Source organism: Platalea leucorodia, assembly GCF_965183815.1.
Source record: "Platalea leucorodia genome assembly, chromosome: 12".
NCBI lineage: Eukaryota > Metazoa > Chordata > Aves > Pelecaniformes > Threskiornithidae > Platalea > Platalea leucorodia.
Genome location: NC_138834.1, coordinates 7,829,109 through 7,852,204, shown reverse-complemented (window position 1 = coordinate 7,852,204; position 23,096 = coordinate 7,829,109). Strand labels below are relative to the sequence as shown.

Below are 23,096 nucleotides of genomic sequence, written 5' to 3'. Positions count from 1 at the left end.
TGGAAAATTAATCACGCGTACTCCCTGTAAACAGTGATTTCATAAGACCTTTCTTGTACAGTTGTACAGTCAAAATTGCAAAATAATTTAATAAAGACACATCTTTACAAGCTATACATCCACAAAAGTACCACTTATTTTAAATAATTGAATTTTTCTGTGATAATGTTCTTTGTTTGCAACATCTTGTAGAAACTTGCAGTACCAGTGATAAGAATCCAGGCTGAAAAGGTCATTTCTTTTCTAGAAGCTGACCGTTCATCATTACTACGTCTCTCCTTTGCCAACCGTTCTTTTCATATTGTTGGTAGTTTCCTCATTTCTGTTGCTGCTTGTGCTGCTTTGTTATTTATATAACGTTCATTTCAAAAATACCAACGTACTGCTCCTTTAGTTGACAATCAAATCAGCACCAAAATAGAGGCAAACATGAGCCATCTTACGTCAAACAATGCCTTGTTCTCAGCAGCAGATCTGAGGTCTGATACTGCCTTCTCTCATCTCTTCTTCCATTTTAAGTGTTCGTTTGCGGCCCGCTGGGCTACAAAGTTCTTTCTGCTTCCACAGCTCATAAATCAACACATTAAAAGAATTAGAATATGTAAGAACAGATGTAGGTGAGTGGACTGCTGGGAACAGTTAAGACTCCAGAAAAGCCATTAGAAAGCAGATTCTAAAGGACCAGGCTGGTGTTTGAAGACACCGTGAACTTTTTCAGGTACTGGAGGGTCCCTGTGGTGAGACTATTTTATAGTTGAAGAGTAAGATTCAATAAGTAGGAATTTTGAAAGGTGTTGACTGTAGCAGGCGTCTCCAATTGATTTCAGCCAGTCTGCTGGAAGGGTCATTGAGCTTTTCTGAAAGCATCACTTAACTGTTCAGATTTTTGGTAATTAATTAGTGGTTTGGGAAAAATAGCTAGAAATATGTGACCTATTCATCTATGAAAAGAGATAAAGGAGAGGCCTTATCTAATAGCATGATTACTTTAATTAACAATTTAGCTCTGCCGTTCACAGAATAATGAAGCCCACTTTCCGTTGGAGCCATATCGTGTCCCTGTGCTCCTCCCTTCCCCTCCTGCCTCCACGCTGCTGGGCAGGCAGCTCGGACTAGCGCTGCTTCAGAGCATCCGATGTGCTGGAAGGCTGGTGGCTGTACATGTGCTGACTGGCCAGCTACAGCCACCACCAAGTTCATACTGCAACCTTTTTTCCTCTCGGCAGAGGTATAATTGGGAACTTTACACTTAATGTGGGGTTTTTTTCTGCCATAAAGCTTCTGAGAAGCCCTCACAAGGGCTCACGCTTTCTCTCTTGGCCAATTTTAACCCAGTGTGCCTACAATTTAGAAGAAACTGATGGCCCATCACAGTGACTGGATAAACCTCGCTTCTTCAGGAAATGGACTAAAAATCAGAAAAAGCAGAAATATGGCTGCCTTTTTTTTTTGATGCATACTTACCTTAGACAAAGGGAAAGAAAAAATCAAAGGGTAACTTGGCATTAATGGTGGGCCAAGCTTTATAGCCTGGCTCTGCAGGTGAAGAAATATCCGTGAAAACAACAGAACTTGTTACAGGAATAGTCCTTTCCCTTCCTGAGGGAAGCTGCAATGAAAATACAAATGGTCATTAGCTTCAGTCTTCTCTTTGTGTGACTGCTTTGTTTGGATTGGGTTATATTTTCAGCTGTTATTTGTAAAAAGTTTTGTTTTCACATACAGTTCCATGTTTCTTTTCATGAATGACGTATAGATTTTTACGGAAGTGCGGGCTGCTTGCCAAAACACGGTTGTGTTTGAGCTGGATTAGAAACTGTTGGGTGTAAGATACTCTAATATGAAGTGCTACTTTTAGATAAAGAGATTAACTGGGTCACTGTCACGCAGCTGATACCTAAGCAAAACAAGCCATTCCTTTTATCTGAAATCCTGTAATTTAATTACATACCTGCTTCAATGTGGTGGTAGTGATTGTTGCTGTAACGTTCACTATTCTGGCTTGTGGATTGACAAGGGATCCATATTTAGTCCACTTCACTTCTATTTCAAGTGATACTGGTATTTGGCATGAGCTCTGAAAAGTGTTATAAATTCTCTCATTGTCTGACTTGTACAGAAGCAACCACATTAATTATTCATCTTATTAAACTGGCAGAATGCCCCCAGAAAGCTCGCTCGGGGAGGTTACCAGAGCAACTACGCCATGCCTGCGCCCTGGACCGCTGCCGGCGCAGGCAGCACAGGTGCTCGCAGCTTGGCTGCGGGCTGTCCCGGTGGTTTCTCCATCGGTGACAAACTGACTCGGTAACTGCACTTCAGGCAGGACGGTTCTACCTGAGCGGGGCAGGACTTTGGCTCTTAGTGATAATGCTGAGCTGGCTCTTTTTAGTAGGAAGACTTATTTCAGTAATACCGCTGGGACAGCAGAAAATCCTTAACTCTGCCAGGGCAGAATTTTGAAGCCTACAATCCTAAATATTTTTACGTATTTCTTCTTGAACCATCAAGTTTCTGGTTACAGAAGCCATTCACTGTTTAGTTGCAAAAGCATGCAAGCAACCCCTACACAAGCTGTCACCGAGGGGGTGCCATCATTCAGCACGTGCCAAGCAGCACTGCCTCCTACCCACAGCAGGGACTGCACTGCATCGGGAAGAAAGGGCTAGTACAGATGTTAAGAATAAATGTAGCATTTGGGTCACTCAAGTATACTGCTTCTGTGCTTTAAAGGATTCTTGCTATCTTACTCTAACCTGGCATAAGAGCACGAAGGAGAAACACTGATTCTGTTACTTTACTCTTTCAACCTCACCTCTTGTGCTTCATCCCATCTGAAGAGCCAGACTCTAAACTGTGGCTAGAGCTCATTTTGTACCTAACCTGTTGTCCTGATCCAGAACCGAGGTGCCCGGATACCAGCTTGATTAAAAGTAAACCCTGTCTTCTACAGAAAGAGTGAAACTCCTCATTTGTCAATATTCCAGGAGGACTTTCCTCCAGTTTGGTTCTGCACTTTTTTTTTTCCCTACAGGTCTGCAAAACCTGAGCTGATGCTGCGGTACAGGTACAGATCTGAGGAGAGAGGACAGTAAGAGTGAAGGGGGCGGTGGTAGTGGTGTAACTTTCACCTGTTCTGAGGTGTGGAGGTGAGTTATCGGCACCCAGTCGAGCACATCCTGGGCTTGAGAATTTCCAAATGAGGCCACGTATTCAGGAAAGCTTTGTCCCTTCAGTAAATCTAGGAGGGTCTGAGTCAAAGGCTGGCACTTCATAGCTGCAGTAATTCTTCCAGAAAAAAAAGACGAGTTAAAGCAAAATCCATTGGTTTGGCACAGTAATAATTTCTCCTTGCTCTCATGTACTGTTCAAGCCTTCTGGCTACAGTTGCTAATGCACACAATCTTTTTAAGAGAAAGACCATTGTTAATTAAATGACATTTTTTATAATTAAAGAATCCTACAACAGTATAAATGTCCCAGGACCTGAACAGATCCTGACGGAAAGGGTTGTCAGAGGGTTAAAAGCACTAAATCAAAAAAAAAAAAAAAGTCCTCTTACCGTAACTTACAGCCCGATATCATGTTATAACCAAATAATATTGGGGTTCTGGCTCCTTGCACTGCCAGACAGTCCTGGTTGGATGTACTTTGCAGAATGGTAAGTTGACCGTATTTGTTAGTATTCTGAATGATGCCAGATGTAACACACAGTTAAAGGGAAATTCAATGCTTGATGTATATCATGATGAAAGAATCCCTAATCATATCCTTAAAATATATATGAAAATGCTATAATAGCTCGAGACTCCTCTTACACTGTGAAGAAGCACTAGAGTGTACAATGAAGGTCTAAATTTACCTCACTAAAAAGTCCCAGGAGATTGCGGTCGGGACTGAATCATTTGCTACTTCTAAAACATAGCCAGAAAAGCACACTTTTACTTTTGTTAAAGAACAGATACATTTTATAGATGTCCATGCAAGAAAGTGTTTGTGAAGATGGACCAGAACAAGTGCTGCCAACAAAATTTCAACAGGGAAAGGATATCCTTGTGGTCGGAAGCCCGCTCTTACAGGCAGTCCAACAATATAACCAGGATTACCACTGAGAGGAACTGGCTTTGTATCTACCTGCAATACAAACATTACAGTATTAGTTCTTATCCTGTACTGAAGTGGTTGGAAAATACAGAAATATTTCACTTATTTTAGGATTATTAGCTGCCTTGAACAATGACAGCAGTAAGACTGCTCAGCAAGATCGTAACAGTTCTCTAACATTGGGGCAGGCTTTGCTTTCACTGGATACAGTTATACAGAGTCACAAGATGACTCTTCTAAATGTGAAAAAGAGACTTTGGAGACCTTTATTGCCCAGTTCTGAAATGCTGCCTCATTTGTGTATCCAGGGCAAGTTACATTTTACCTTGCTGCTAACAATTGTTCTGATTCAAGTTTAATAAGTTTTGTAATTAAATGTCTTTCAACAAGTCATCCGTAACATCTCTAGCAGTTACCTGCGTAAAGCTGATTTCAAAGCTCTGCTGTATTGAAAGTGCCTCTTTGTTAATTGCCCCCAAGACAAAAGAAGCAGCTGCTTCTATTATTTCTCCTGTGTCTGTGTACGTAATGTGATAACTCACCTGAAAATGAAACATTTTAGATATTAATTAGAACAAATACATGAGAGTATGAAACTAGAAAAAAGAAAATTAAAACTATGTAAGTATTGTTCTCTTTCTTCTTTGCTTAAGAAACACTCAATTACATGGTAGAAATATATTATATCCTCAGTGGTAGTAAGGATGGGCCTAGAAAACAGGAGGAACTGAAGTACTGCTCAGTAGGTGGCTAGTCAGTTTGCAATGACTGTATGTTAAAAACACAAAGACCTGCCTCTATATCCCAGGTAGCATATGCTTTTATAAGCACTGATACTTAGGGACGGATTAGACACTTTTCATCCAGATGCTGATCTAGCTTCCTCCTACAAATTAAGACACGTGGGTTGGAAACACTGCCTGTTTGTTCTAGTTTGTCCCCTATTTCCTGGCTGCAAAGGGAGAGAGTTTCAAGAAGAGCAAGAAAAAAGCTGTGGTCTGAACTGACAGACAAAAACATGACATTTGCAAAGTAGCCATGTCAGCAGATTTACATATAAAGGACAGGATTGTTACCAAACCAAGCCACTAATTCACAATGGTCGGAAATGGAGCCTCTTAAAAACTGACTCCTTGATAAACCTCTTCTAAGTGTAAGCCCAATGTTCATCTGTTTAAGATGAAAAGATGAGATGATTTGCACTGGGTATTCCTGTCTCTGCCACCACTGTGCCTGAAATCATCTTCACCCAAGCATAATGTAGATTCTAAACTCATGTTATTGTCTGTTATGTCATATACACACAGTAATAATAGAAAAGGATTTCATCCTGTCTCCGTGTTATGTTGTATATAGTTATTATTTTGTTGCAAAACACTCTTTTATCCCAAAGTCAGTGTTTCTCCTGTCACATTTGCTTTGGAGATGTCACAATATAGGGAAACTGTGCAAGGCCTTTCTCACATCTTTGTAATTTGTGAATCAGAAATTATTTGATGCATACATGCTTTCCATCAAACGTGAGGAGGAAAAGAACTGTCATACCTACCCCAAGAACTATATTTATGCACAGTTCATCCAAAATCATAGGGAGCCTGAGGACATCACTACCATTAAGTAAAGTCCGCATTCCATTCAGAGACTGGACAACTATGGACTGGACAGTAATATTAACCTGAAAAACAAATTCATGTCATTTCTGAATATTGTGTATAATTATTTTTGGCTTTTTCTGTATTATTATATCTGTGACCCTTCCGGGTTCTGTTCCACACAGACAGCAGTCAATAAGCCTCTGAACAACTGCTGTGTTACATGTATTGCTGGAGTTCAACAAAAGGTTCTATTTTTAAGTAACTAGAGAGAGTTACTTAAAAAGATAGAGTTTTATATGAGGGGAATGCATCAGGCTTAAATGTTTGCAGGTAGCGTATTATCTTGGAGTTGCTAAGTATCATTACTGATAGCAAATGATAGATTTTTTTTGTTATTATTTAAAGATGAAGGATACAGTCCCTGCTATGATGAAGTCAGTGAAAAACTCTCACTGACTATAATTGAGTAGGAATTTTGCCCCCAGCTGTTCCAACTAAGTTAGAAGGATACTTACCATCTGACTTGATTTGGGTACCTAGAGGAGAATAAAAGAACAAATTCAAACAATAGCAAAGGTTTGACCTATTACAAGTAGCAGTTAAGTGAAGCAGTTAAGGCGTAACTGCTTTGCCTATTTAACTCTCTATCATTACAACAACTTTTACATCGTGGAAGTGATTGGATATATACTACAGTACCCAGGCAGTGTGAAAATAACTGCTGTTCTTTGTGGCTAGTAGGCAAAATCTTACAGTCCAAGCCTTCTCTTCCCCAACAGTAACTGGAAAATTTCTCAGTGACTTCCATCAGTTTTCCACCAGGCCCAGCTTTGACCGCATTCCCAGTAAATACACAGTGCATTCAGTAAGTAGTAGATGAATCCAGTGTTTCTAGTGACACTCTATTTGCAACTCAGAACTAAGAAACACTGAAAAAGTTTATTTGCATCAGAAAGGTGACCCAAGAAAGGCATCTCGTTTTGGCGTGACTGTTATTGTGCATCACGTCGTTTGACCTACTGAGGGCGTCAGAGAACATTGCTCCTATGGCAGATCTGTGCAAAAACACGTGCAACTATTCATAGACGGCCAGTTTAGGAACTCTGCCAGGCTGTTCGTACCCAAAGAAATGAAAGGCTTTTGTTGTCCCATTCTGACGGTAATGAGTCCATAGTTTCACGGTCTCTAAACAAAGACATGAGAAGCAAGTATCTCTTATATGCCATGTGGACATGCACAGTTGCCCCGTTGGAAAATTTCCACCAAATTTTCATGGAAAGGCAGAAATGTCAGACCAAGGTCATCAACAGACCTGCAAAATACTCACATAGAGCACCATTTTGTCAGAAGTTTTATTTTTGTGACTTCCCAATGAGTGTTTGATTCACATCTTTGGGAAGGGACTAAAAACTGGACTTGGACCATGAAGCAAGTTCTGCAGAGTTATGACAGGACACAGCAACCGGTCTGCTCATCTAACATCACGGCAGAGAACACATTCCTATGAGCTGGAGACCTGAAGGTGATGCAGGTAAAGTCTGTCACACAGTGTCACGTATTTATATCAACATCCTGAGGTACAGCTCAACCATCAGAACCAGCTGTATGAATAAAAGTGCTTGTAAAGATTAGAGTCATCCTTCAAGGAAGCATGCTGGTTCTGACTAGGGTAGAGGGAATGATCGCCGCTCCTAAAATTCTATTTATCTGTGACTAGAGCGATGAATTATGTTTCTGTAGGTCACTGGCAGACAGCACTCCAGCCTCACTGCTGCCTCCCACTGACTCATCTTCTCACCAGCCAGGGAGGCAAGCAGGGGCAGGCAGCAGCGCGTCGCTTTGGCAGCGGCACAGTACACGCTAACCGTAATACGAAGCATCGCAACGTTACGAGTATCCATCTTGGTTGAGGGTTCCAAGCACCCCAATGCCCCTTGGCTCTGCTGGACAGGCCAGGGCAGGGAGCAGAGATGAACTGCAACAATTACAGACCTTCCTGTCATTCACGTTGCGCAGCCTGGCAGTGAGCATGGGCTGGTAACGAGGGGGTTTTGTGAAGGAACTGCTGTACCAGTCCTCTCACCGGGGGCTCCCAGCCAGCCTTCCTGGGTTGATGTGGTTTGCCATTTCTTTTTCCGGCAGCTCCACCTGCTGGCACTGCACTGCCCTGTGACCACCCTGTCCCCAATACCAAGTCACTTCTCTATTGTCACATCCCATCTTCAACTCCCGTTGGGAAGGGGAGTTTCCTACAGATCATCTCAGCCTTCTCCAGTTCCTGCATCTGATCCTTCCTGAGTCTCCAATGTACTTTGGACAGAAGTCTGACCTCTCCTAAGCTGGGCCATTGTAATTGGCACACAGCACGTGGGCAACGTGTTATGTACTGTTCTAGTGAGGAAGGGGAATTCATCTTTTAATTCAAAAACATTCAGCTGCTTAGAGCCTGTCCTGACACGTGCTTTTTATTTTCTGGTTTGGCAGCCATTATGTTTAAAAGCTAACATTTGTGAACAACCCTTTGCTGATTTCAGTGAGGTCCTCAAAGATCAGGAGAATGATCCCACCTGTGAGAATGTGAACTACTTAGTGGGCTTTCCTTTACTGTTGATGGCTTTGGAATCTGTGAGGAGACTGGAAGGGGTCGTTAAGAAGTGACTATGGAGTACTAATTAAATTAATTTAAATAATTACATAAATTAAAAACATGTTAATGGTGGAGAGTACACTGTTTCTTGATGACCTTCAGCTTCTGGAAGGAGCTATCAGGTTAAGGTATTGTGTATTTCAGTTTGAATTTTACATATGTGATTTCTTTGTCTTCCTGAATATCCATAAAGGGAATTTATTTATACATAAGACATCATCCTCCAGTTCAAAAAGGAATGAAAAAGTAAGCTTAGCTTTGAAAAATAACCACAGATTAGATTTGGTAGTAGGCTGGATGCAAACAGATTTGCTCTCAGTGGGGTAAAAGGTTATGGTCTTTGAGGAGTATAAGGAAGGCTTAGCAAGCATGGGCAATACCTCACTATTAAAAACCAAGGCTTGTAAGAAAGGTATATATGCAGAGGATTAAGCCTTCCAGGTTCTTTTTTAAGTACAAAGGTTTACCAACTCTTTAAAACCGACTTCTTAGAATTATGCACCCTGGTAACAGGCTTCTTGGAAAAGCTTGAACATGCACAAAAGCATAAAACTGCTGCCATTGCAGCAAGCGCTAACCCAGTGATACGAGCTTGTCTCTTCAAGACCATTATTTTTGTTGGCTAAGCAGAGAACTGTGAATGCTTCTGTTACCGAAGCTTAAAGTAAAAACATTTCCCAAGGCTTTCTGTACAAAAGTCAGTTGAATAGAGAGATTTTTTTTCCCCAACCCACAATTTAAAAATCCAAATAAAACACTATATCCTTTTGTAAATAGAAGTTACTTAATTTGGGAGACACAAAAAAGATATGTAATATCAATGGTCGGCTATATGTTTCAAATCATACTTACTGCTAAAATGCTGGAGTTGGTATAGAACAGCATACTAACTGCTTGAATGTTGCCACATTTTTCCACACTTACTGATCTAATGCATTTTGTAGCCTGGCTTACTAAAAACCCTGGAAAAAAAGTCACAAAGTATTGCTGAAGGAAATTTAAAGAGTCATCATGAAAAGCAGAAATAAAAAAACAATGTAAGAACCTCAAGTACAAGCAAAAGTGAAGGTAAACGTAATTTCTATTGCAGATAAGGTTTTATGTGAGCTATAAAGAATGATACTTTCTTAGATTCTCCAGAAATGCTAGGAGACAAAATATTACTTCTTAACAATAGAAGCTTAATAAAAGCTAGAAGATTTACGACTTCATTTTTGAGATCTCATAAGATTTTTTTTTTTCTTTCACAAGAGACTTCAGTTTTCCTATGGTCATTATCATGACTGTTATGATACCATATTTAATAACAACAGTGGGGTTTGGAAAATGTAGGTGTGTGGTTTTGGTTGTGGCTTTTTTTTTTCCCCCCTCCCCCTCTGCAGATTTTCAGGAAACTGTGTGAAAGGTTAAAATGTAGGGCTCAAGCCTGCAAGTCTGACTTGACTTGCACTCAGGCTGTGAAAGGAACCTCATTGTACCAAAGGGACATCTTACAAAGGTTGCCCAGTTAGGTCTTGCTTTGTGTAATACCCTCTTCCCTCATGGTGTCACCCTTGTACTATTGTATTAAACCAATTATGCCAAATAGGACGTTTTATTGTTGGATAAACAACCCATTAACAAGACTCTCAAGGATTTACATACCTTACTTAGAATGTTTAATATAGATGAAACGCAACTTCCAATCTATGTCTAAAAAACCCCCAGAAAAAAGAAGCTATTTGAAAACATGTTTGTTCATGAATCTTTATCTGAAGTTACATTTGTGTGTGTGCCAATCTACTGACTAAGCTTGAGTCAGAGCAGAATACTCTAAAGCAAATAAACTGGAATTCAAATGCATTTTCTAACCTGCAGGATTCGCGTCAGAGCACCAAGAGGAGACAACAGGACTAGGGAGTTTTAGAAATGCATCCACTGTCTGTATAGGAACACCATACTGCCAAATAAAACAACATATTCAAGTATATAGGTGTGTTTCAGTCGATTCAAAGTTTTAGAGCATTTGTATTAACAATAAATCTGAACAAAAGAAGTACTTATTTCCACTATATGTCAATACTGTATATTACTTTGTGCATCAATTCTTAAGCCATTAACAGTTTTATTTTTACAGTAGCGAAACAGCTACTTATTTTTGAAAGATCTTAAAAAGTTAATTTTTTAAGTAAGCCAACACAAAATGATACACTTCTTATTTTTACATTTCTATATTTAAAGACCAAAATAAAGTTTCTCTTTTCCAGAACAACTGCATTTTTTTAAAAGCAGATGCAAACAATGCTCACTTGTTCTTTTATGGAACAATCTCATACTAATTGAATCAGATAATTATTTACCTCGTATCTGTAAGTTTCATTCGCATCAGAAAGACTTTGAGCACCTGTGTTCATATTCCAGCCGTCAGGCTCAGCACTGAAAGAAGCACTTCCAAACTGTTTAAGCAACTGATCAAAATTCTCAGAAGTAGGCATTTCGGGGGAACTGAAGGAGAGTGCTTGTTTGTCTGTCAAAACATTTTAAAGAATGAGATAACTTTTAGGATAAAGAATACAGAAACAGTATTTAGTAACATTTTTTCCTTCTGGAGTTGTTAAAGACTCAGTTACAGAAAAACACCTGCACAACTTTTCTTTAAGAAAAGCTTTTTCTTTTCTTTAAGAGAAAAGCTAGGTGGTATCTTAATTCATCATTTCACCCAGATCCATGAAAGCACAAACTTAAACTTGGAAAGAGGTAAGTCCCTTTCTTTCAAAATCATGTTTTCTAACAGCATATGCTCCAAAACAAAGACATGCCAATTAGTCTCTGCAGTTTCCATGCTAAGTATTCAGACAACTACTGCACAGTCATAATTAAATTAGGAGAACGTAGTACTGATCACTTCTTACTTCCCTGCAAGTCACTTCAAAGCTGGGCATAAAGGATTTGTACCACTGGTGACTATCACACAGTTACAGTAACAGATTGGGAAGGAGTCAGTTTCCCATGAAACAACTTAAGATGTGATTTATTGAGGATGCTAAATTCTTTAAAAAACAAACAAACAAACAAAAAACCAAAAAAAACCAAAAACCAATTTTTTTTTTTTTTTCAACAAAGATGACTAAGAGAGTATGAGATGTTTTAACTCCATAGTTTCACAAGTGAAAAGACTACAACATATGGACTGTGAGCATACAGAATAACCACTTTCCTGACAGGTTTAGTTACTTTCAATTTTAGTCTGTTTCTGGTACCTGAAGAGCTTATAAAAATAACAGCACAATGCTTAATATTGGCAACAACACTACTTACAGTTTGTAGTGTGAATGCAGAAAACACTGGGATTGACTTGGTCAATGACTTTAAATATCCTTTCTGGTGGATTTGCTTCAACATCAAGTGAATATATAGCAGCTTTCTGACTACAAAGACGGCTGTCACCTCTGCAAACAATAATAATAAAATCAATGGTCCACTAGAAGTTAGTATTGACTAAATTTTAAAGTTCTTTTCATGTATTGAGGCAGCATCAAAAAAAATCACGGAAGAGATTACTCCTTTTAACACAATTTGGATAGCAATTGTGCCTCCTTAGAAGGTTTATATTGTTTTGTATTGTGTGCTTAGTAATAAATAATAGAGAATTCTCCAACATGTTTTATCTGGCAGAGATAGCAGTGTGAGCCGGAACATGAAGAAAGGTAAGAGCCGGACTGGGGGAAGGGATGAGCCTGACAGTAATAATATTAGAGCTCAGATGACAAGTTGGATGGGATCCAGATGGTGTGAGGCATCACAAATGCAGGGCGCACCACAGGCTACACACAGCTCGGAAGCATTTTTATTTATACAACACATGATAGCATGTAGACCAGAAAAAAAGGTCAGTTTCATGACTATTGGAATAATATTCCCTTTGGGGGGGGGGAACTCCTACTTGAGATGCACATGAAAAAAATGGCAGAATGAGGAACAGGGAGGTGAAATAATCCATCCAGTCTCGGAAAAGTATTTGTAGATGTGCCGTGGGTTCATCAACAACAGCCCAGAACTGCAGTAGGCTGCACAGCGAATGTGCCAGTTCGTACCCTGAAGAGTACTGGGGTGTCCTACATGCTAGAAATACAAGATGATGATCCTTGTGAAACTGGCACCTAGGCAGAGTTAAAGCAGTCAAGGACAGATACGGAAGATGTGAAATGACTTTTAGAAATTACTTTTTAAGCATGGAGTTAAACTTTTCCATGAGTGAACCATTTGTTAGTAGGATCACGTCATAAATCAAACACCCTTTTTCCTCTGCTTCAGAGACCACGTAGCCTCTCACCCGTGAGCAGTCAAACCCTTTTGGTAACTAACACAATTATGCAAATGTATATGAATCTAGATGTAAATAATGAGATCTGCAATACTTGCAGTCATTGAAAATCTCCTGGGATTTCATGCAAAACGAACGTTTTACACAAAAGAATTTGGGAAAAGAACACAACTTCATTTTATGCACTTCCGTTGACAAAGACAGAATAGTCACCTGAGACAATTAAACTGTCACTCAGGAAGGCGTTGATTAGACCTTTCTGATACATATAAATATCTATAAATGGGTAGCAGTAGTCACTGTGTGCAAGAACAATAAGAAAAGGCAGTCTGGGATGACTGCTAATTCAAATTTCAAAGCACCGAGAATAGACCCCAGTGTTCAGATTGGCATAATTTATGCAGAGGGTGGGTTGAAGAGCGTACGCGGTGTTCTGAGAAGTCACCAAGAGATTTTTACATTACGATTTTGAAGTGAGCTTTCTTAACTCCTTTTTGAGAAGATGAAATTGGGTGAAGGTGTTTTCAGATAAACTGTAAATAGCAAAGAAACAACTATCGGCATTACTTTATTGATATAAGGTTACATTTTACTGTTTGTAAAGTGACAGACTGGCAGCGAGGCAGCAGGTGGGGGATGCTGACTTGTAAAACTAGGATCAGAAAGATGCTCATGCTACTTCATTAAGCCCTGAATTGATCAAGTTTCTAGCTGATATCGTAAACCGTAATGAAAGAGGTTACTGATAAATTGCTGATGACCTACGGAGGCGGCCAGATGGTCCCCTGGCATCAGCTTTCTTAACTTCCAGACACTGCATTATATTGATGAAAGTCTGAAGATGCATTATTCTTCCCCCAACAGAAGGCATCACCACCTAAGTGCCCATAGACAGTAGCACAGTGAAAGAGGAGAAAAGCAAGGAGCGTGAGTTTAGAAAAGAGGGAAAAAGTGAATGAAAAACTGGGGTGGGAGGCCAATTTGTTGTTCTACTTGGTTAGGGCCAAAAGTTTACAGGCCTAGTGCAGGAAGGACTGGTGAAAGGGTAGGCAGGAGTTAGGATGGCGGGGAGAGGGGGGTTAGGAATTGGTATGAGGAGAGGATAGAGCCCTTAAAATGCATGCAGCAAATAAAACAGGATTTTTGTATTTCATACAGCTATTTATCCACTTACGTGACAATAGGAACTGAGCATGTAGTGAAGAGACTGAAATCTGCTGCACTGCAATCAGGGTCACAGCAGCAATTTACATCACACTGTGCCACCAACAGATCACAAATGCACAGCTTGGCGACTGGAGGAGAGATTTAAATTGGAATTAGAATTGGAACTTTACACATTACACCATGTTCCCTAGCACTTTCATTTTTCACCTCGCCTTAATTTTGACAATGGTCAGAAGTCTATATCCAAATTCACGTGCTTTTTTTTTTTTTTTAAGTCCTTTTTAAAGCCATCTTTTCTGCCACTTAGCAAATCTATTTGGAACACAATAACAAAACCAAGGACATACTAAAATCTGATGGTGTGTTCCCTGCGAAATCAAAAAAAGGAACTTGAGTTAATAGGAATTTTGAAGGTATGAAAATATACTCAGCTCTGCAGAGGAAAAAAAAAAAGAGATACAAACAAGGTATGGTTATCTACTCATTTCATCTTATTGGTAAAAAAAACAACCAACCAACCAAACCAAAACATCTTGACAGAGCAGTGCGATGTTTACAAGTATTGAGCATGTCCCAAGGTCCAGTAATATATTTTCCTGATGTGCCAACATAACCACAGGTGACTACTTTGAAATTGTTTTTTCTCTCTGTCTTTAGATACTGTGAAATATTGTAATACAGAAAGTAATTGCTAGCAACACTGTAAACTGTCTCGATAAAATACATTTGGCAACTCCTTAAAACACTCTTAGGTTTTCAAGTTTATAAATTCAAAGGACAGGCATTACTGAACTGTTTAGGGGAGTTGCTGTTCTATAATAAATCTAAACTTAAGAATAGCACAGAATGTAGAAAATGAAGACCAGCGCTCCGTAGGCAAGACAGGCAAAGAACGCTCATTTTTGTAACTACTGCTTTTATTTCAACCTGACTGTTGCCCATTTCTCTACAGCCTCCTGGATGCTCTCTGACCATCTGAACAGTATCCAGGTATTTCCTGGAATCTCTGAAGTTCTGACTGTTCCGTTAGCTGAGTTTAGCACTGGAATCCTTAGCTTGGCTTGTAAACAAGAGAAGTTTAAACATGGATGATTACATTGCGCAGTTATGTCTCTCAGATCAGGGATTTAAGTCTCTTTTCACTAAGGAGGCACGCGCTGGGACAACATGTTTAATTTGGCAGGTAATCCAGGGAGGCTGAACCGATGGCAACGACATTGGGGAATCAAAAATTAAATAAAAGTATACCTGCCAATTAGAAGACAGTGGGAAACACCTTCTGATAGCACAGTAACAAAAATTTCTGATCTATATTGCCATTGCACCACTATACATCCCCAGAGCTGGGGGTGAATTAGAGTCTCGGGGCAAACTGTGTGTGCATCGAGCTCGGTGTGTACGCGGAGATTTCCAAGCACATCCAGGGTGGACGTGGGTCTCCTCTGCGAGGCCAAGCTCTGTCCTGTGGGCTCAGAGCAGGGTGCGGGGTGGGGAGAAGACCCTGCCCTCCCTCAGTGCCGGCTCGCAGACTCCGCCTGCTGGGATCAGCGTGCCCAGCGCCCGCAGGCTGTGTAGGGCTTGCTGAGCCTGCCCTTCCGAGGGGGATCCGAGCCTTGGCTGCAGTGGGGTGCTGCTGGAGAGGGGTGCTCGGAGCAGCACAGCCCAGGGAGAAGCCGGGCAGCTGCCGCGCAGGCTTGTCCCGGCCCCGGGCGGCTGCAACGGGAGCCGGAGGGGGGACGAGGGTCCAGCGACAACAGGAGGCCCGAGAGAGGCCGTGAGCGGGGCTTCCCTGAGCCCGGGAAGAGCCGCCGCTGCCCCGCAGACCCCGCCCCGCAGCGCCCCACCGGGCACCCACCGTCCGTCACCGGGGCCGGCCCGCTGCGGAGCCGCGCCCGGGCGGCAGCGCGGGTCTCCGCACCGGCCGCGGGTTCCACGCTCGGCTCTGCTGCCCGGAACGGCGGCAGGAGGAGGAGGAGGAGGGCCCCGAGCCTCAGCGCCGCCGCCATGGCGGCCGCTCGCGGGCCGCCCCTAGCAACGGCGCGGTTACCAGGGAACGCGGAGCATCACGGGAAGGGCGTGTCCCGCCCCTCCCCGGGGCCTCACGGGAAACAAAGGGCCTGCGGCCGCGGGGCGCGATGGGAAGGGGGCGGTGCAGTATGGCGGGCGGGGAGGGGAGGCCGCGCTATGGCGAGGCGGCGCTGCCGCCGTGTCTGGCTGCCCCCTCCCGCCACACTCGGGGTGAGGCCACCCCCCGGGCCTTTGGCTGGCCATGGCCGCCTGTGAGGCCGCCCCCCTCGCCTCGCCGCTGCCATCGTGGTGGTCTCAGGTGCCCGCCGGTGCCACCCAGCCCCTTCAGAAAGAGCCCAGCGTGGCGGTCGTCCGGGTGTCGGCGGCCCCTCGGCGCCAAGCCAAGGGCGATAGGAAAAGGTGCCAGGTGTAGCAACCCAAGCGTAAGCCATGTACGCGGTTTGGGCAAAAATGCTCTTGGAAGGCAATACACAAAAAAATGAATGTGGGGAATGGCCCCTTGTGAGCTATACAATCCTGTCTTTAGCAGATTTTTGCAGCTTTGTTTTTACTAATCTGCTTTTCTTAAACCAGTTTTTAAAGTTTTACCAATTTCTTCCTCCTTTTGAAAATGCCATGGGTCCTTAATACTCAGTGTGCGTACTCATTAATTAATCTTGTTAGTAATCATGCAATATATACGGGTATTTTTATACTAATTTGGAAAACTTGAGCTACAGAGTGACTAAATGATCAAGGTTCCTTATACAAATACTGAATTGTTTAGGTTGGAAAAGACCTTTAAGATCATCAAGTCCAATGCTCAACCACTCCCTGGGCAGCCGGTTCCAGTGCCTGACCACCCTTTTGGTGAGGGATTTTTTCCTAATATCCAACCTAAACCTCCCCTGGTGCAGCTTGAGGCTTTTTCCTCTTGTCCTATCACTTGTTACTTGGGAGTAGAGACCGACCCCCACCTCGCTACAGCCTCCTTTCAGGCAGTTGTAGAGAGCAATAAGGTCTCCCTTCAGCTTCCTTTTCTCCAGACTAAACAACCGCAGCTCCCTCAGCTGCTCCTCATAAGACTTGTGCTCTAGACCTTCCATGAGCCTTGTTCCCCTTCTTACGGTTATCTTACAAATGTTAACATCCAGGCTTCGGTTCCAACCAAGAGACAACTTCTTAAAATTAAACTTGCTGAAGCCTGTGTTCTGCATTATTTGATCAAAAGCAACTTTACGTTTCTTCCTGCATCAAAGTTACATAGTGTTTGTTATTTTTCTGACCAGGTTCATTCCTATCTTCTTGAAGGGAAGCCAACAAAAGCTTTAAGACCACAAGAAGGCATGTTCTCTTGTACGTTTAATACGTTTGACTGCTCTCCGTGCCAGTCGCAACATCTCAACAGCACAACTTCGTGCCGGCATGCAAATTTAGTACTTTTGAAGATATTTCAGCTTCTTCTATTGAAAACGGAAATGATTCTACAGTTCGCACGGTGTCTTTGTTACTTCTTCGCACTGTCCTCTGCTGCACAAGAGCCAATTACTCACAAAGGTGTTGCTGAGTTACGCAAGACTATTGTCTGCCTCACGCAGTACAAGGCTACCAAGGTCATTTGATATTATCAAAGAGCTGGTAACTTAGGATGGATTTGAAAAAGCTCGTGGCAAATATCACATGGCGAAATCCTGGAGTCATCCTTCCCCTTGGAAAGACCTCATTCTTCTAAGGACATGGTGACATGAAGGTGAGAATCCAGTGTACTCTAATTGTACCTCAGGCCTCTGTGTGCCTTACATGCAATAACAGTCTCACCTGGGTTTCCTTTCTGCATTCCTTCTGTTAAAACAAGTATAACCCAAAGTTACTGTCTTTGGCTTCTTCCTTGGGGAAGAAGAACTGATGTGTTCAGTCTCTATTTCTTTGCTGTCTGAGATTATTTTGATTTGGTTGGAAGCATTCACGCATTTCCTTTTAATCTGATCTGAATTCTCTCAGTGCCAGGAGGCACACAAGGCGCGAACATCGTTCTTCCACTTCGATCGGTCTGCAGCTGCGTGCTCTGGAGTCAGGGCCACAGCGCAGTCTTATGTTGTTTTTTTTCTCAGGACATGACTGATCCAGTTCTATCTCCTCCTCCTCACTTCATTACTGATTTTCTCCATCTCCACCATTTCGTTTTTTTGAAAGTTGATGCTTGTCATTTCTGCAACTTTTTATTTTTTTTTCCGGGAGGAGGTAGTTGGCCTCCTGCCCAACCCCCATGACTTGGAGGGCCAGTGGTTTTTCTGTCAGGGTGGCCTTCCCTTAGGCCGCGTTGGTTCGCGGCACCTTCTTCAATTTTATCCGGTGCACCCTCCAGAGAGGGATCCCCTATCCACCACCCAGGGGACGCGCCTTCTAGCCGTGCAGCCCCAGCCAAAGGATTTCCTTTCAATAAGGTCTCCTAAATGATGTTAGTGGTGTTGGGTTTTTTTTCAGGCTTGAAGAATAACAGTAACTTCAAGTACACTTCCATTTTGAAAAGTGACTGTAAAAATGGCATCGTAGGACTCCTTTTTGCTTCTCACTAAGGCTGTGCCAGGACTGGCTGCAGCCATAGAAGAGAATATGTGGAATATGAGGAAATCATGGGAATCTTTAAAAAGCAGTAGCGTTCAATGATGTCCCACAGCAGAGAAACACGTTGATTTTGCCAGTTGACTCACTTAGCTTTGCATATTCGTAGCTATGTTCAGGACAGATGTTGGTGCACTACTCTGAAAACTCTAGTGCCTTTGGCCCTGCTTAATAAAGCAGATAGGCACAGGTTGTAGAAGTCAGCCAAGGACCTGTTCGCAGCTAGCAGAGTCAGAAGACTTGCAGCTTCAAGAAGAAGGAGGCCTTAGGCAGGGAACCGTCCCCTACGTAAAGGAGGCTTGTTTTCCTGCCTGTTAAAAGGCAAGCGAAGCTCTTTACTTTTGTCGCTGTTAAGTGAGTGAAGTTTCCGCATCCTCTTGCTTGAGGGAAAGTAAAACGGATTTTGGAGTTTTACTTCTAATTGCTGTGGTGCTTGTCGCAGCGGGGAGAGGCAAGCCTGCAGGAAGGAACAGTTTGAGCACGTGGCTGCTCTCTCCTTCGCTGCCACGTGTTTGAGATCGGACATCTCTGGGCGAAGCTGACGTAGGGGCTTACAGTCCCTTGAACTTCCTTGACTCATCTCCCATGCGCTACATATGGTCAGTTAACAAGGATGAAGATGTTTCTCCTACCTGGAAGACCTGCAAATTTTGAAATTTGGAATTTATTTTGCAGGTTTGGAGGGAGAGTGGTGCTTAGTTTATTATCATCATTGGTCGTATTCTGTCTTCTGTATCACTTGTCCAACTGCAGAGCCATGAGATGAGAGAATTAATATTGAAGCACCCGTACTTATTAGTTTAGACATTTCTGATGGATTTAAAATCAGTAAAAAGGGCTGTTGACAAGGCACAAGGGAAAATATAATTTAATACATTCTTTTTGCATCCAGAACTACTTTGCAATGGTGCACAGGGGGCCAGACTCCTAGATGGAAACCAAGCCTTACTGAAATCTGCGAGCTATTCCCAAGCACAGATTGCACCCTGAATGCACGTGGGCAGGAGCTGGATGAATAAGGAGGTAGTATTTCTTACTGCATCTACCACTGAAATAGAATAGGTCTGGGCAACTGTTGAATAGCAAAGTATAATGTAATGAATCTGTTTTTCTTACGACCTTTTTTGTTTTTTCAGAAGTAAGTTAGGGCTTTACTCAGGCCAACAGTTCACCTAAACCCATCTCCAATACTTGCTGGAAAAGAAGAATAGGACGAACATAACTGTTGTGTCACTTCAGTTTCCTCTTTATTAATGTTTAAGTGACTAACTCTGAACTCCTTAACTGTAGGATGTGATAGTTCACTAGTCTTGATGCCTCTCCAGCAATATGTACACACAAACAGAATACAGTAAGTAAAGTCCCTGCAGAAAGAAACAAAGAAAATAGAAAAAAAACCACCTTTGTCATACAGAGAAGAAAGGTAAGACAAAAGCCTTAAGAAGAAGAAGAAGAAGAAAAGAAAAGCAATAAGAAAAACCATTTGAAAAATCCCACCACCACAAAAAACACCCTTGTGTTAGACTTCTGAAGCAGGTTCCAAAGGACAAACTCCACAGTGTGTAGGACAAGATCAGGACATTAATAAATAATAGATGTTCTTCATCACAGAGATTTTAATTTATCCTATCAACATGAGTTAATTAATAATTAAAAAGGGCACTGTGATCCTCATGTGGGAAATCCTATAAAATGAAAATTCAAGCAGTTTAAGATGCAGTAGATTGCTGTCTATTAAAAATATGTTAAGGTATTAACTGTATTACTATTTTAATTATATTTTAAGCAGCAAGATTTTGATGTGCATTTAAGCATTACAGTGTGGCATTTGCAATCCAGACACTGCAGGATTAAGTCCCATCAAGTACAGTAAAACCAGGGGAAGTAACTGATTATAAACACAAATAAAAGTAACACAGATGTCTTTTATGAAATGCTAAGACTAAGCAAAAAGCACTTACATTTCAGTTTCTCTCATCCAAGCATGTTTTAATAATTCAGTTAAATTTTGAACTCTATAACTTTCACCATAGCCCTTCCCTTTGAAAATTACTTGAGATTTAAATAATTTTATTACTTTTACACATACAAAATTATTGCTGTTCCTCAGAACAAAAGACACTAGAGTGTTCAGAATACTGCTCCAATACCTGTCCCGAACATAGCTACGAATATGCAAATCTAAGTGAGTAAACTGGTAAAGTCAACAGGTTTCTCTGCAGCGGGTCAATGACAGAAATTCTGCCCATGGACACATATCCTTTTGATTAAACAGTTTAATTTTATTTTTGGACATTTAAACTAACTCGGAGTAGAATTAGCTTAACCGTGGTCTTCATAAATGATGATAGAGGAGGCGTTCAAGGTATTTGTTGGCTGAATGTGTGCTGCTCGTTCTGAACGCACCATATACAAAGCTTTTAACTGACTCAGGTTTTAGTGTTAGGAAGTTTGTAGTAATAAAAAATGCTCAGCAGAGTTACTATCATGAAAGAGCTTTTCTAGGAAGTGGCATAATTCCTGTTACTTTAAGCTTTTAAAATGAGGAGAAAAATCCTAAAAGGAAACAGTTTTGTATGTGCATTACTTGATCTAAATATGTATTTTCAGCTTGATGCCATTCAGAACAATTTTACCACTGACCTAAAGTCAGAGTCACCATTAAATTACAATATTTTGTATTTTATAGAGAAGCTGGATGACTTGGGTGAGGTTCTAAAGAAATTGAGGGAGAACAAATTGAGGGATACACAAAATAAACCGGCTCCCCAGGATTTCGGACAGCTAAGATTTGGGAGGTCCTAGTTCCCCATCCTGAGATGGTGATCTTCTGACTCTGCACCTTCTCTTGACTCTTCCACGTGGAGAAGTCTGGTATTGTTGTCCTTTTCAGGTTAGTTTTCTGTTTGATGCTAACTATGCTGTCTGAACTTCCTCTTTTCAAGGCAAACATTGGTTTTGCTCTCTGACAGATCACTTTAAAAATTCAAGTGACAGGCATTTAGAGTCAAAACAAAGTCAAATAAGGCTGAAATAAACTGCATTCTGGTCTAGCACAACATTAGCCCTTAAATAAACAGTGAGAAGCCTGGGCTGTCTCTGTACAGCAGATGGCATTACAGGTAATATTTATCATACTCCAATCCCAAGGCTAAGATAGTAGGGAGGGAGGATTGACGTCAGCTACAAGTGAATCAGTCTTAATACAAGCTGAAAAACTGCTTGTGCCTTCAACAGTTGATTACGTTGTAGAGCACTTCTGCTTAGCGCTCCCCGTTGCATTTATTAGTCTGTCTGAGCAAGCCTAGCAGGAAGAGTTCATTTTGTTTTGCAGCTTAAATGTACTGATGTAAATGGATCTTGGACTTTGAGGTGGGAAGATTCCACCCAGCTGCAGTAACCAGGGGGATGCCCTTTGCCCCAGTTTTTGTGCCAAATTTGTGCATTCGAGAATTTCAAACAAATATCACTTGGCAGGATATCGACCCTCAGGCTACAAGAACAATACTGAGTAAGACAGCAGGGCATGTACTGGGAGGGATTTACAGGGAGATCTATCAGGACTGATACCGAACAGTGGGGAAAACCAGTTCTGCGCCGTTTCATTGAAAATGTTGTGTGTCTCACGGGAGCTGAGCGATCCTCTGAATGAAAACCAACAGCAATTTTTCATCTGGGTACAGCGTCATCGTGCAGGAGCGAAGGAGTTCAGCAAAGGTTACTAGTAATCACGTCAACGCTGTAGTCTTCCTTGGCTGCCTGGGCAGACGAGGGATGGAGGAGCACAAACTGCTCACGGTATGCCTTGGCTTGGGAGCCCTTACCGAAACACGGGGCCGTGCTCTGCCAAGTGTGTTTGACAGCGGCGGGCTCATACCGAGTTTCTCAATCTGTGAGCCATGGCTGATTGGCAAAGCGGTACGGAGAACGTCCCGTCCAGCTCTGGGAGACACGTTGTGATGAGGCATGGAGAACTCGGGTGTAGTTGGAAGCGCGGTGGGCGATCACAGGTTGAGAAGCAAGGCGCACCCAGATGCTGCAGGACAGATCACCTTGCACTAGCCAGAGCTGCCTCAGGGCACCCTGGCTCTGCAGGCAGTATTGAAATCTGCTGCGTTAAAGAAAAGGGGTTAGGCCAGGCCGGACTCACCCTGGAAGGGACCTGAACAAGAAGGAGGAAGAATGAGGGGAGGGAAAGAATGACTCTATGAGGGAAACTCTGAAAATATGTGCTTCCCTTTCCTGCTGGAGATACAGGAGGGGGTGAGGCAGCAACGTTTGCTGCTGGGGAGAGCTACCCCGCAAATACTGTTTGTCATCTCACACACCCTGATCTCCAGCGTGTTGGTGAATTCGGCTATGTGGCAGTTTCCTAATTCACCAGGGCTGGGCCTGGGCTGCTCTTTGTGTTCCCTGCGCTTTCCTTCTCTCCATTCTAAGGGACAGATTAATTTTTTAATAAGTTTGGATACAATTTCAGCTTTAAGCGGAAAATTTTCATGCATTGCTTAAGCCTTTAGCAATTTAAAGGGGAGGAATATCGTCTCCGTCAAGATACACAGCAAGCAAAATGCCTACCGTCTCTTAATGCTGCTATAATGACGTGCTTTAATAATGTTCCCCGTGGGTTGGGTCCGTGGATATGCCGCAC

The 23,096-nt window shown here is 42.2% G+C and overlaps 1 protein-coding gene and 1 long non-coding RNA gene across 2 annotated transcripts; one reads left to right on the top strand and one right to left on the bottom strand.

Moving 5' to 3' along the window:
- Nucleotides 1-230: 230 nt before the first annotated feature.
- TCTN1 (tectonic family member 1) lies at nt 231-15,822 on the bottom strand (the record flags this gene model as incomplete). Its single annotated transcript, XM_082324787.1, has 15 exons — nt 231-567; nt 1,465-1,609; nt 1,952-2,077; nt 3,132-3,288; nt 3,563-3,687; nt 4,009-4,134; nt 4,521-4,646; nt 5,654-5,779; nt 6,215-6,235; nt 9,199-9,308; nt 10,198-10,285; nt 10,686-10,852; nt 11,644-11,774; nt 13,824-13,944; nt 15,672-15,822. 14 exons carry the CDS (start codon nt 15,820-15,822, stop codon nt 1,466-1,468), a joined length of 1,719 nt encoding a protein of 572 aa, XP_082180913.1. The 3' UTR covers nt 231-567; nt 1,465.
- Nucleotides 15,823-15,992: 170 nt separating this feature from the next.
- Nucleotides 15,993-17,653, top strand: LOC309596417. Its single transcript, XR_014229511.1, has 3 exons — nt 15,993-16,282; nt 16,630-16,693; nt 17,113-17,653. It is a non-coding gene; the product is annotated as an uncharacterized lncRNA (long non-coding RNA).
- Nucleotides 17,654-23,096: the final 5,443 nt, after the last annotated feature.